The 15,507-nt window shown below is 41.8% G+C and overlaps 1 protein-coding gene across 2 annotated transcripts in view; it reads left to right on the forward strand.

Moving 5' to 3' along the window:
- The first annotated feature begins 621 nt into the window (after positions 1-621).
- LOC149180412 (phosphoglycerate/bisphosphoglycerate mutase family protein) overlaps positions 622-15,507 on the forward strand; it is a 219,899-nt gene continuing 205,013 nt past the window's right edge. The window contains exons 1-2 of one of the 2 annotated variants that reach the window (XM_089416120.1): positions 622-1,272; positions 2,247-2,352. In XM_089416120.1, the coding sequence (XP_089272246.1) occupies positions 806-1,272; positions 2,247-2,352 (573 nt within the window). In that variant the 5' untranslated portion in view covers positions 622-805. The remainder of the gene's footprint in view (positions 1,273-2,246; positions 2,353-15,507) is intronic. The other variant, XM_089416119.1, reaches the window with a different exon arrangement.

Consider the following 15,507-nt stretch of genomic DNA (forward strand, 5'->3'; position numbering starts at 1 on the left):
CTTTCTTCCTTACTAAAACCACGATACCTTGTGCCCTTTGCCATTCCATGCTACCTTGTTCCACACTGCTATCTTCAAGTGTCCTTCAAACAAAGGTGTCTTGCACCCTTCATACTCATGTGTTTATATAAGGCAAATTATGTCTCTATTTTTCGCAAGAAGCCCTAATCCATAAACCCATTAAAAAAATAATGTGGAAATTTCAAATGGCATTGTGTCAGGAGTCATCTAACGAGGCAGAGGAGTTGCCCGAACGGCTAAAAGTGGCCGGAATCGGGGTAATTTTTTTTTCAAAAAATATTGTAGAGACAGTGTTTGAATCGTATTTTTGATGGTGGAAATAGATTCAGCATCATCAAAAACATCTAGGACACCTAAAATTTTGAAGTTTAACCACTATAACTTGGATTTACAAAAATGCTTAACCAAATTTTCTCTAAATATAACCAGAATTTCCATAACTTTCCGTGCAATTCCTCCTGCTAGTTAGACCAAGGCATTGTGTCATGTTCAACCGAGTAATAATATCATGTTATTAGTATTACCAATAATATCATATCGTATTAGTAGTATTATACCGACACATCAGAATTCCACTCTCAATAGCAAAATGTGTGGAGAGTATATCACTCTGCTTTGCGTGGGAATTAACAGTACGGAGAAGTGAGCGGCGGAGGTTTGATTCCAACCCGACCACACCCAATAAGAATGTAGCGTTGAACAATGGACATGGGATTCACAATAGTATTATGAGCGAGTGAATGACAATACAGGACACCCTTAATTCTATTGAATTCCGCTAAATATGGTGTTGGTGGCAGGCATAGGCAGTGCATTGCTGGACCGCTCTCTGATTGTATTTGCATCATTATTCCCGCCACGCCAGTTGCTCAATACTCACAACACTGTAGAAGAAGAACATGGAGTGAGCGCCTTCAACAGCAATAGGGGAGTTGCTTTAACTCATCGTCCTCGCAGGGAGTCCAATGGAGGCCATCTCTCAGGGTCTTATCCAAGAAGAAGAAATGTATATGAATTTAGGGGAACATACAAGGTTTTGAATGTGGAATTCGAGGGAAAAGAAGAAGAAAAAGCGGGAGCAGCAGCAACGAAGAGAGTAGTGCTCGTTCGCCATGGACAGAGCACGTGGAATGAGGAGGGACGAATTCAAGGTAGCTCGAATTTTTCACTTCTCACACACAAGGGAGAAATGGAGGCTCAGAATGCTAGACAAATGCTTCTCAAAGACACATTTGATGTTTGCTTTCACAGGTCACTGCCGTCCTTCCTTTTTTTTGTTTGTAAATACAATAAATAAAACAATCCTATTTTTTTTTTTTTCAAAATAAAAACGCTGATAATTTTCATTAAAATGAAAAAGACCAGTACATATGTCATAAAAATCTAATAACCAGGCATCTGATGCTAGACAAAAGCTGATATATAAAGCCTGATCATTTATCTAAAACACTTCTAGCTATTCCTTTGTACAAATTAAATTGTCCAAAATCATACATACCACTTCAATCTCAAACCGTAGTTCCTTACAAACAGATTTAGAATTTGTCCAAAGCCAACCTTTGGATTAGTCTGATACTATGCACTTTATTTACTAAAACACCAAGATGTTTCACTCAATGCAAAACTTTTCTAGATACGGTCGAAGGCTAATCTTAACCAGCTAATCTCTAGGTTATAAGGCTTTTAATTGATCATGAAACAGTTGATTAAGGGAATCTCCGAGTTTTTGGATAGATCATAGAACAGCTGATTAAGGGAGGGAGTCCTGAGTCTTGAATAGGTTGTGGTGTCAAATATACCAAGCAGCGGCTTCTTTCTTGATAGTGAAGGCAATGGCAGTGCAATAACTAGGTAGTTAAACAGTTCATAAAATTCTCAACTTCTAAAAAGAGAGTCTCTCTTTTGACAGACGACACCTTTTTGAAGCAATGCTTACAGCCTTTCTATAATGTGAAAGATGGAGTTTGAAGGGCAATCAAATCCTTCACATCGTTTAAATCTGACCAAGGAACTTACAATTATGCTTCTCCAGCTTATTCTTCTATTGCTTCTTCTTTTCGGAATTTATATTTTCATGGATTCAGCAGATTGAGAATAACGACTTGTATTTGTAATTGGCCATCATTTGCTGTTTTTTGATACTAATTGTACCTCATTTAGGATGACACAGTATTAAGAAAAGAAAGGAATATTGACATTGAAAATTTCCTTCATGTTTATTCCAGTCCTCTAGCTAGATCCAAGCGAACAGCTGAGATTATTTGGGACTCTCGGAAATTGGAAATGATTCCTGAACATGACCTCAGAGAGATCGACCTTTATTCTTTCCAGGTTTGTAGAAAGCTTGGGCCTCAAACATTAAGTAGGCTGGTATTTGATTGGCATATGTGAAATACTTTAAGAAGTTACTTATAACTTTGAAGCATCTATTTTACAGGCAAATAGAACTATTTCCTGAAAACTTAGAGAGTATTTGAGGGGGCATGCCAAGATTTATCACTGAATGTTGAGAGGAATTTAGGTGTTTAACAGGTAAATGCTTACATAAGAAAATAATTCAACTAATGTCAGCTGTCTTAGCGAATTTGAAGGACTTCTCATATTTTGGAGTCTGATTCTTGGAAAGTTTACCAGAAGTTAGTTGCTGTAGAAAACTTAAAATGTGCATAGAAAAATTCCCATCGTTGAGTTGAATATATATATCCTGTGGTTGCATATTTCAAACGATAAGTCAATATCAAGCCTTGTTTTCAAAGAATTAAATTGCTTGTTGGTATTTTAGAGTCTGAATAAAATATAATTGCAGACAAACAATGATACAAGATGACAAATGAATCACTCCCACAACACTGAATTTATGTGGTAAAACCATGATAGTGTGTTAAGGAAACATCCACAGGATAATGTATGGTATTTTGTTGCTCAAGAAGAATATTACAATCAGGTTTGCAACCAAATTCAATCTATTGGGCTACATAGATATATCTAAATTGCCACTGTTATATTTGTTATAGGAATGCCACCTATTATATTAACTACCAAATATTTGCTTGAAGTAAATTTTAGATTTTACATTTTTTTTAATTGTTGTCATGAATTTTAACAATCTCCACCTTGACAACAATTTACCTAATACCATACCCAAGCCAATTTATCACCTCTTTTGTAAGCCAAGAGAAGCTAAACACCATTGCAACTTCTCTAACAGTATTAGTTTTGTAATTTGCACAATTTTCTTGAGTGTGGACCTTTTAAAGATCTACTCCACTTCCACCAATAATCTGTCTTATAAAATGGTAGTCAATATCAATATGCTCTGTCTTATTATGATAAGTTGGATTGGTAGCCAAATGGATAGCACTTTGACTATCATAGAATATAATCACAATGTCTTGTGTTCTTTTAAACTCATCCAAAAGACCCTTCAACCAAATTACCTCCTTGCATGCATATTAGAAAAAAGATATATTCTACCTCAATAGTGGACAATGCAACTATTTCTTGAAGCTTTGACATCAACTAATAGATCCTCTTGCAAGGGTAAAGACATATCCTGAAATAGATATCCTCTTGTCCAAATCGCTTGCAAAATCTGAATCAACACAAATGCAGACAAAATCACTACAATCGTTAAAGGTGATGCAATAATTACTTGTGCCTCTAAGATACCGAAGCACCATTTCACTGCATTTCAATGCTCTCTTCTTGGATTACCCTGTATACGTGAAAAATGTGGTATAGTACATACCATCACATTATCATATAGTACATGAGACACATAATCCTTTTCTTCCTCACTATTAGGATATAAACATGAAGAAAGCTTAAAATGGGAAGCTAAAGGGATATTTATAGGTTTCACATTATTCATATCAAATTTCATGAGCATTTTCTCCACATAATTTTGTTGTGATAACTGAGCTTACCATTTTTCTTGTCTCGGTGTATTTATATCAATATACTCAAGATTTGTTTTGCTACTCCTAGATCCTTCATATCAAAAGTCCTATCCAATTGAGCCTTTAATCTAATGATCTCATCCATGCTTTTGCTTGTAACAAGCATATCATCAACATAATACCAAGATAATGAATATACCATTCAAACTTTTGAAGTAAATATAATTGTCATACTCACTTCTAGTATAATTTTGGTTCATCATGAAGGAATCAAACTTCTTGTAACATTGCCTGGGAGATTGCTTCAGGCCATACATCGATTTCTTGAGCTTGGAAACTAATCTTCTTTTTCAAGTGTGGAACAAATCCTTCTAGTTGTTCCATGTATATTTCCTCATCCAAATCTCCATGTCAAAATGTAGTTTTAACATCTAATTTCTCTAACTCAAGATCCATGTTAATATGATGATGCTGACCCAAACTCAAAAACAATTACAACTATGTATCCTTTATTTCTGCGTGCCCATCCAATCCACAATAATTGTATTGATACAAATAATGAGGAATTGCTTGAACTATGAGAGAATGGTTCGTATCCTCTATTCCTAGAAAATATCTAACCTATTCACTTGAATATTTCTACTATCTCTAAAAGTAAACTCTTTCGACCAGATGCTTGTTTAATATCTTTGGTACATTACATGATATATAAAAGAAACCACATTTCTATGTAGCTTATTCTAGAGAGCTAGAGATCTTATTACACTCAGGGAGATAAAAATTGAAACGATGCTCCTGCATCAGACTCCTAGGGAACAAAAACTCTACATGTACTCCTGATCATAAAGTCTTCATTCTCGTCTCCTTCACTTGAAAGTTTGAAATAAATTCAGATGCATCCACAAATAGAATAATTTCTTCAAATATTTTAGTCCTGGATCCTAAGGTCTATTTGTCAGATATAAATCTACTTTGCTTCTCAATTGTACTTTAGCTTTTTCATCTAGAAACTTTATTTCTTCTTGAAATTAATCATTACAAAAACACAACAATTTCTTTCGTATAACTGAAGTCTTTGCATGATTCATTTCTTCAATTTTCATCTTCAATCTGTTTTTGTCTTTTTTGATTACACTAGCACATGAAGCAAACATGTTAAAGAAAATAATTTGTTCATTAGGATTTTGAAGCCCATCCTCAGCCATCAAAATGACTTCCATGTAGATAACTGCCAGGACAACTTGAAAGAAAGTTGTCTTCTTATTCTTCTGTCTTTCCTTCCTTTCCTCCACATATGTACAATCCACTATCTCATTTTGCACTTCATATTCATGAAATTATACCTAAATCACTTGTTTCTGCTCCTCCTTCATCAAATCCACAAATACTTTCTCTTCTATAACTTGCCCACAACAATCTTTACTCATACTGTTTCCAACATCAGTTTGAGGTTTTTCACACAAATACCTCTTGTTGTCTATCAAGACAACCTATTTCTCTTCATTCTCCTGTTATTTACCTGTTACAATTTCTTCTCTATTGCCTTCCATCACAACCTCTTTTTGAAAATTCATTTTGCAATAGATATCACAAGATGATCTATGCCTGTCCTTGTCAACGTTTTACTGGACAATCCATTAGTCAGCATATTCTTATGCTCATAAAAAAAATGATTTTCTAAAGGCAAATCAGTTACCTCAGTGATTGCAACAACTATCTTTGGCTTACCAAGTAATGTATATCCTGTCTCATCTTCTTTTCCCTTGAATATTGATCTCTACTGCTGCACCTTCATCCTTCAATGATAGCAATGTGTGCTTTCCACCATCCTTTTCAAAGGTATATGTTTTTTCCCGTCATGAATTGCTTTCTTATCAAATTGCCATGGTCTACCCAATTAAACTTGACAAGAATCCATAGGTATTACATCACAAAGCACTTCATCTTGATAGTGACCTATCTTAAGCTCTACTCTGCATTGTTCATTTACCAAAATCTGATGTTCTTTGCGTAACCATGCCACTTTATAAGGTGTAGGATGAACAAGCTTTTGAAACTCAGTTTTTGAAAAATTTCAGGAGATACTAAATTGCCTATACTACCACCATCAATAATCATTTTGCAACACTTACCACTTGAATTGCAAGTGATTCTGAATACATCCATTCTCTATATTTTCTCTTTGATCTCCTTGCCTGGCTTGAGAAGTGCCTTTTTCATTAGCAATGATGATTCTTCACTTTCTTGATTTTTAGCTTAGACAATTTGATTCATATGATCTTCATGTAGGAAATTTGGACATCCATAAGATCTATGACCATATTCATTGCATCTAAAACACTTATCCTAAAATTTAAAAATTTTCAGCTTCTGAATCTGATGCCCTTCTTTTGTACGAATAATTGTCCCTTGGAATTTGACTTTGACTTTGACTTTCTCTCCTCCTTCATAAGGCTGAATTGAATTGTTATCATCACATTGCATCTTTTCTCCGAAATAACTGATTCTTTCTCTTGGATATTGAGTGTGTTTTTTGGACAAATTTTCTTCTACTTTAAGTGCAAGTTGGTAAGCTCTTCCACTGTTCATGGAGACAATAAAGAAAATCTCATCTTGAATGTTGAATTTCAGACCATTTATATACCTTGATACCTTATTTACATCTTCTTCTTTGTGTCCTGTTCTTATAGTCAACTTGTAAAATTCCTCTGTACAAGCCTTCATTCTCATTCCTCCTGTCTCAAATTCTGAAGTCTCTTGAACAATTGTGTGTAGTAGTCCCTTGGCATGAATTTAGATTTCAACTTAACTACCATTCTATCCCATGATGTGATCTTTTGCTTACCTCTCCTTATTTCATTCTGAATGCTATCCCACCATAATGAAATGGGTCTTTTCAATCTTGCAACAACAAATTTTACCTTTTTATCATTTGCTACCTCCTCATATTCGAAATAAGTATCCATGCTAGCAATCCAATCAATCAGTTCTTCTACATAAAGGCTCCCTTCATACATAGGAATTTATAATTGAAGTCTAGAGCTTACCTTCATTATTGCTTTTACATTCCTTTCTTCTACACTTTCCTACTCTTCTTTTACTGCCATGTCTTCTTGTGGTTCTTCTTCGTTACTTATGTAACCTACTACAAACCCTCTTGTCTGAGTTGTCTATATGGTTTGCAAACGTTCTTGCGTGTTCTTCATCTCTGTAATCAATACCTTTGTTGTTGGTTGCTTTCTCTGACTTCTTTTGATACCTCTTGTTTTAAGTGCAATATTTGCAAGCTTCTCCTTCACATTTATTATTCTCTTCCTTCAACTCTTCCTTCGCTTTTCTATGACAAGTGACTTTTATGAAGCCGTTCACTTCCTTTGCTTCACTGTGCCCACCTTCGCTGTGGGCTGCAATGTGCTTCTCCTCCGTAGCAAGTCTGTTTCACCTTGCTAACACAGCACCTCAACTAGGTATTCTCTGAATCTGGCCTGTTGGTATTCCTATTAGTCCTTATTCTCCTTGGACCTTCATTCTGAGCTTTAGGTGCTCTTTACTCCTCTTTGTTCAAGCTTTACTAGCTTGAATGGTTCTTCTTGCTACCAAAGTCTTCTACTTGCATTTCTTTTCTGCCTTCCGCTTCTGTTAGCATCTTCATCATTCTGCTTCATTCACAGAGTCTTTATTATCTTTCACCTGCAATATTTTTCAGGGATACGTTTCTTGTTGGAGTTGATCAAGGTCCAACAAGACCCCTATGACTTTACATAACATAACTTTGGCTTTACCGTGACTCCAAACATAACTCAACCATACTCTTTATGTAATGTTCCTAAACAGAAATTTAAGTGATAATCCAATTAAGTAAAAATTGCAACAATGGAAAATGAAAAACATTTAGCAAACACCCATGAGACACTGTAATACTGGAACTGCTGAGCCATATATTATGAAATATGAGAGCATGAGTACAATATATAAATGGAGTAGTGCATCTGGGCTTGTCTCAAGGACAAGCTGGACCAAACCCAGGTGGCAGAATGGCTGGAAAGATGGCTTCTCAGCTGCTGCTCTACTATGCTCTGCGCTGTCCTAGTAAACAACTGATTTGCTGACTTCAGCCTGCTGAAAAGTGCCCAAAAAGTGCCCAGAAAATTATGCCCTTTCAGCCTTTAGACTCCTTGGACAAAACCCAGAAAAACCCAGAAGGGAATTTCTTTGATTTTGAATTTGGATTTTTGGCCTCTTGGGAGTTGCTCTTCGGCTACTGCTGCCAAATTTGATTTGTAGGAAACAGTCTGCAAATCCACTTGGAAACACCCCTCAAATGTTGCTTTCCCCTGTACTATTTGATCCCTTGCTTCCTGGATGGTCCTTGGCCTTGATGGCTACACAATCAAGCCCCACGAATTTGTTGCTGGAGGCCACCGCACAACCTCCCCTGCCCAGAAATATATACTGTTGCATGTAGTGGCTGGCTAGCTGCAAAACACTGATAAAATACCCTTAGTCCTCCATCATCTTTTCTCCCGAAAACTCCCAGCAAGTTAGTGGCCCCTTGGCTCGCTGAATCAACCTCTGTGTATTTTTGGCTGCCCAGAAAACACGTAGTCCCTTCCTTTGTGTGGCTGGCTGAGTTGTGAATCACTGCTGGAAACTCCTGCAATCTCTATGGAACAACCTCCCTAGGGCGGGCACAGATAGTCCCCCGAAGTAGAGGTTGAATCTTCCTGCGAAAGACTCGTGGCTAAACAGCGGGTAGATTCGCTAAGCAACAGAGCATAGAAGAGTGAGTTTGTTTGTCAAATATTCAAAATGCTAGAAAATGAGAGCTCCATCCTCTTTTATCATCTTGGGCCCCCTTAGCCTCTTGTGGGCCCCTCCTTCCACTAGCTCGAATTCCCTCCAACGTCCTCCTTGGCCAAATTCGAATTATGCATGTGGTGGCCCCCACATTCCACTAACTGCCAAATTAATTCGAATTGCCTATAGTTCCTAAGTTTCTGCGTGTGGGCTCCTCCACCTAAACCAAAATTGCTGCCAAAATTGTGTTACTGCATCCTGTGATTAATTCATTTGAGAAGGGACATGACAGTCTTCTCCTACCAAATGTTGCTTGCCCTCAAGCAACCTCAAAGCCGGGTGCTCTAGTATGTGCTCACCCTCCTAGGTGGCATTCTCATCCAGTAAGTTCTTCTAGAGTACCAAGAACTCCTCGATGGTTCTGCTCCTCAGTTTTCTCTCCTTGCTCTCCAATATGGCTTTTGGTTCCAACACCAAATGGCCCTCATCATCCAATGGGGGTAGATCAGTTGCTGCAGTCACCTGTTGTCCCAACACCTTCTTCAGGCATGAGACATGGAACACGTTGTGGATCCTGCTCCCTGGAGGCAGTGCTAGCTCATAGGCCACCTTCCTAACCGACTTGGTCACCTGGTAGGGCCCATAGAAGCGTGGCTGTAGCTTCTTGGCCCCCTTTTGTTTCAGCGTGGACTGTTTGTAAGGCTGCAACCGGAGGTACACTAGGTCCCCCTCCTCAAAGTGCCTCTCTATCCTGTGCCGATCTGCATACAGTTTTTGTTGATTCTGGGCTATCGCTAGATTATCCTTGAGAGCTTTGAGGATATCTTGGCTCTCTTGGACCTAGTGTTTGGCCTTTGGGGCCCGACTGTCTCCGAAAATAATATCAGCAAAAGTTAGAGCATCATAACCATAAAGGGCACGGAAAGGAGTCATACCAATAGACATGTGGTGCGTGGTGTTGTAGCAGAACTCGCCCAAGTGCAACCACCGAATCCACGTCCTCTGCTGACCCATCACATAGTTCCTCAGGTACCCCTCCAACCACTGGTTGACCCTCTCTGTTTGGCCGTCTGTCTGAGGGTGGTAACTGGTGCTAGGAGTAAGCTCTGTCCCAACCAACCTGAAGAGCTCCTGCCAAAAACCACCCATAAATCTGCTGTCTTTGTCGCTAACAATGTTCTTGGGGAGTCCATGTAGTCGGAAAACCTCCCGGAAGAACAACTCGACAACCTGGGCAGCCGTGAATCTAGTGGGGATGGCAAAGAAATGGGCAAATTTGGTCAGCCTGTCGACCACCACATATATGCAATCTTTCCCTTGTACTGTGGGGAGCCCAGTGATGAAATCCATCGAGATACTTTCCCATTTCCCCTCTGGAATGGGAAGTGGCTGTAATAGCCCTGCAGGGTGAGTCAGCTCCCCCTTGTTCCGCTGGCAGGCCTCACACTCCCTTACGTGCTGCAGCGTCCTCCTTGAGGCCTTTCCACGTGAACCTCTCCCAAACAACCATGTAAGTCTTCTGGAACCCCTGGTATTCTTACAGTGGTGAATCGTGAGCTGCCTGGAGTACCCTCTCCCTCAACTGCAAGTTGGGTACTAAGTAAATGCGCCCCTTGTAATAGATGACCTCATCCATCACATGGTAACGCTCCTCTGCGTGTGTCCCCTCTAGCACCTCGCAGGCCTTCTTGTCCTTGGAGTGTTCAACCAACCACTGAGCCTTCTAATCCTGGCAGATGCTCATAAGAGATAACTGGTCTCTTGGATAGAGCATTGGCCACCATGTTGTGCTTGCCCCACACATACTCAATATCAAAGTCGTAGGCCAGCACCTTGCTGACACATCTCTGCTGCCTGCCATTGAGGCCCTGCTGCCCCATGAAATGTCGAAGACTGTTGTGATCAGTCTTTAATCGAAATCGGTTGCCCACCAAGCACTAGTGACACTTGGCCATTGGATGCATGATGGCCAACATCTCCTTGTCATATATGGAATATGAGACAGCTTGTGCAGTAGGAGCTTCCGACTCTCGAATGCTATGGGGTACCCCCCCTGTGACAAAACGGCCCCAACTCCCACCCTTGATGCATCACACTCCATCGTGAATAGCTGGGAAAAATCTGGGAGTGCCAAAACAGGGCAACTGCTCATCACCTCCTTGAGGCGATCGAAAGTGGCCTGTGCTCCCTTAGTCCATGTGAAGGCCCCTTTCTTGGTCAAGTCGGTCAAGGGTGCTGCTAGCTGCAAGAACCCTTTGACAAACTTCCTGTAGTAAGTGCAAATGCCCAAGAAGCCTCTCAGCGTAGTCACGTCTCGGGGAACTGGCCAATCCCGGATGGCCCTGATCTTCTCCTCATGCACCTTCACCCCATCTGCTACAATGATATGTCCAAGATAAAGCATCTTTGTCAACCAAACTTGCATTTGGAGAGCTTGGCATAGAACTGCTGCTCCTCTAGAATGTGCAGTACCTCCTCTAAGTGTTGGAGGTGTTCCTCCCATGTTCGACTATAGATCAGAATATCGTCAAAAAACACTAGCACGAACCTCCTCAGCTGCCCCCTAAAGATGTGGTTCATGCAAGACTGAAATGTGGCGGGAGCGTTGGTCAGCCCAAATGTCATGACCAGAAACCCGAAGTGCCCATAGTGGCACCAGAATGCTGTCTTCGGGATGTCTTGATCCCGAACTATGATATGGTGGTACCCCGAACGCAGATTGATCTTAGAGAAGTACTTGGCTCCTCTAAGCTCATCCATCAGCTCATCAATGCGATGAATGGGGCACCGATTCTTGAGGGTCTTCTTGTTAAGGGCTCTGTAGTCTATGCACATCTTGAGGGTCCCATCCTTCTTCACTAGCACTACAGAAGAAGCAAAAGGACTGGAACTAGGCTGGATGTGACCCAAAGCAAGCTACTCCTGAATAGCTTTCTCTATCTCGTCCTTATAGGCTTTCGGGTGCCTTTAAGGAGTAGTGATGATTGCATGTATACCCGACTCTAGCTCAATGGTGTGCTCAAACCCTCTATCTGGTGGTTGCCTTGGTGGAATGTCCCCGAACACCATTGCGTACCTGTCTAGAAGAGCCTGTATGTCTACTGGTGGGGACTGTACCTGACCCCCACCCTCTGAGATCCTCAACTCGACTGCCCATGCGATGTCCCCATGTCGAAGATCTGCCTCCATCCTATGGGCCGAAACTATCTGAGGCGGATAAGATTGCATGCCTCTCAAAACCACCAGTTTGCTGTCTAGCCCCATGAACTCCATCTCAGGTTTCCTCCAATCAGTCGTAACTCTCCCAAGGGAATACAGCCACTGGACACCCATCACCACATTGGTGTCCGACACATAGACCACAACGAAATGGTCCGTCATTGAGTAGTTTCCCATAACTACTGTCAAGGAGGGCACGTATCTGGTACACTGGATGGTACGGTAACCTGGCACTAGGGCGGAGAATCCCTCAAACTTTGCCGTCATGAGGCCCCTCCTCTGGACCAACTGTACATCTATGAAGTTGTGGGTAGCCCCACTGTCCACTAGTACCGACATTCTCTATCCCTGCACCGTACCTCTGATCCGGAGTGTCAAAAACTTAGGATTCTCGCATAGAGAAGCAAGGACTCCCCCTGATGAGGCAAGAAATGCCCTTCCTTGTGGAGGTGGTGGTGGTGGTGGCCCTCTGTCCCCCAAACTCTTTCCATCTGTCCCACCGCAATCCTGCTCCACCTCGTCCTCCCGGTCACTGTCAGAAAATACCTCAATGTAATGTGCTATACGCGCTGTGCACCTATGGCCTGGTGCCCCAGGGCTCTCTGCATGTGAAGCACAGCTTCCTCCTTCGGAGGTCCTTCTGTGTCTCCTCATCTAGCTGCCCCCTCCCTTGTGTGGTCCTCAGTGGTGGGGGTCTAGTCTCATGCCCTTTCTGTGCGAAAGGGGTCTGTGCAGGAAATGGTGCTCTGGTCTTGGGGATGGCCCCTTGCAAATCTCTGGCGCACACCACCGCCTCCTGCAGCGTAGAGGGTCTGTGTGACTTCACCAGTCCATGAAGAGGCTCAAGCAAACCCTCAATGAAGGTGTATACTATCTTGGCCTCGGACAGATTCGGGACCATCACTAACACACACAAAATAAAAAAAAATTGCTCTGGGTTGCCTGTTTGGCGCAGTTGTGTTAGCTCCCTGAAGGATGCCTCCGGATCCCTTTGATCAAACCACTCCACCACCCTCCTGGTGAAGTCCTCATATGAAGCTATCTGGGCATGCCCAAAAGTGGTTAGGCCATGAAACCACCAGTCATGGGCTTCCTCCTCCAAGTGCAAGTGCTGCCATCTTAATGGCCTCCTGTTCTGTCATCCGGTTGAGCTGAAAGTTTGTGTTCATCTTTTCAACCCAAGCCCGGGTTGTGCACTTGGCAGTGCCATCAAATGTAGGGAAGTACATCCTCCCTATGATTCTCTGCAGCTCATAATTTTGGGTCCCCTGTCCTCTGTACCCTTTGTTCCTCACTCTGCTTGAGCTTGCAATAATCTCTGAAGGAGAGGGCTTCTTTGAAATCTTCGTCCATCGCCTGCCACTCTTTGAAGTAATCCCCCTTCTGGGGAGTGTCTTCCTCCCCTGCTAGTTCGATCTGTGCTATTGGCACGAAGGAGGGTAGTGTGGCCCTAGTGGGCACACTCACTAAAGGGCGCTGCATTGCTGGTGAGGGATGATCGAAGGGCTGAGAAGCCCTAGAAGTCTCTCCACACAAAACCCTCTAGGTGTGGCTTTGTCTCGGCTCTGTGATTTGATCTCCTCCAGCATCTCTTTCTGCCCCTTGGCCAAGTCACTAAGAGCCCTCAAGAGGCTATTGAAAGCGATCTCCTCCCTGCTCTTGGGCTCTGTCATTTCCTCCTCTCCGACCTCTGTTTCCCTCTTTCCTCCGTGTCTGGTGTAATTTCCAGCTCCCTTTCTCTGCTTCTGTACCTTTCCCTCCGATAAGTGATGTTCTCCCGGTCTTCTCCTCTCATAGGAACCCAATCCCACAACTGAGCCAAGAATTAGGCTCTGATACCACTGTAATGTTCCTAAACATGAATTTAAGTGATAATCCAATTAAACAAACAGTGCAACAATGGAAAATTAAAAACATTTAGAAAATACCCATGAGACACTGTAATACTGGAACTGCTAAGCGATATATTATGAAATATGAGAGCATGAGTACAATATATAAATGGAGTAGTGCACCTGGGCTTGTCTCAGGGACAAGCTGGACCAAACCCAGGTGGTAGAATAGTTGGAAAGATGGCTGCTCTACTATGCTCTGCACTATCCTAGTAAACTGCTGATCTGCTGATCTGCTGAGTTTGGCCTGCTGGAAAGTGCCCAAAAACCGCCTAGAAAATTATGCCCTTTCAGCCTTAGACACCTTGGACAAAACCCAGAAAACTCAGAAGGGAATTTCTTTGATTTTGACATTAAATATTTGGCCTCTTGGGAGCTGCTCTTCAGCGACTGCTTCCAAATTCGATTTGCTGGAGACAGCCCGCAAAGCCCCCTGGAAACACCCCTCAAATGTTACTTTCCCCTATACTATCTGATCCCTTGCTTTTCGGATGGTCCTTGGCCTTGATGATTGCACAATAAAGCCCCATGAATTTGCTGCTAGAGGCCACTGCGCAGTCTCTCTGCCCAGAAATGTATACTGCTGCGTGTACTGGCTGGCTGCTGCAAAACACTGATAAAATGCCCTCAATCCTCTATCTTCTTTGCTCCTGAAAACTCCGAGCAAGTTAGTGGCCCCTTGGCTGGCTAAATCAACCTCTGCGTATTTCTGGCTGCCCAAAAAACACGCAGTCCCTTCCTTTGCGTGGCTGGCTGAGCTGTGAATCACTGCTAGAAACTCCTGCAATCTCTATGGAACGGCCTCCCTAGGGTAGGCACGGATAGTCCCCCGAAGTAGAGGTTGAATCTTCCTTGCGGAAGACTCATGGCTAAATAGTCGGTAGACTTGCTAAGCAGTAGAGCATAGAAGAGTGAGTTTGTTTGTCAAATATTCAAAACGCTGGAAAATGAGAGCTCCATCCTCTTTTATCACCTTGGGCCCCCTTAGCCTCTTGTGGGCCTCTCCTTCCACTAGCTCGAATTTCCTCCAATGTCCTCCTTGGCCAAATTCGAATTATGCATATGGTGGCCCCCACATTCCTCTAACCGCCAAAAATAATTCGAACTGCCTATAGTTCCTAAGTTTCTGCGTGTGGGGTCCTCCTGCATCCTGTGACTAATTCATTTGAGAAGGGACTTGACACTTTATATTTGGCATTCATTCAATGACTTGACATATCAATTGGCTCTCATTAACTTTGACTCTTGACCATAAATTTAAACATGGGTGTTAGGTAACATCGACCATGCACTCTATTACATATCAACATCTTCTTACTTGACTCCTTGAAACTTGACTTTGAATTTAACACTTACAATGACTTTCAGTAACTTTAATATTTTTTGTCAAATCTCCACTTTCCCACTTGGATTTCGACTCCATTTGACAATTTTAGTTTTCGAAAATAGCATTGACTTGATTTAGCTTGACCTTACCTCAGACTTCCAAGAATCGTGTACCTAAAATATCATACCATTTTCTCATGATGGCCGTTAAACCATATGTTTATTTTATGATGGCTGTTAAACCATATGTAAATGAAGCAGATTAACTCCATCTGCTTGGAGGTCAGCTTAAGTTGGTCTTATTAAAAACAGATACACACAGTTCTGACAGCAAATTAAAATCATGCTATAAT

The sequence above is a fragment of the Pinus tabuliformis genome, chromosome 3_2 (genome assembly GCF_031772625.1).
Source record: "Pinus tabuliformis cultivar Carrire ecotype Pingquan chromosome 3_2, CPIR1, whole genome shotgun sequence".
Classification (NCBI taxonomy): domain Eukaryota; kingdom Viridiplantae; phylum Streptophyta; class Pinopsida; order Pinales; family Pinaceae; genus Pinus; species Pinus tabuliformis.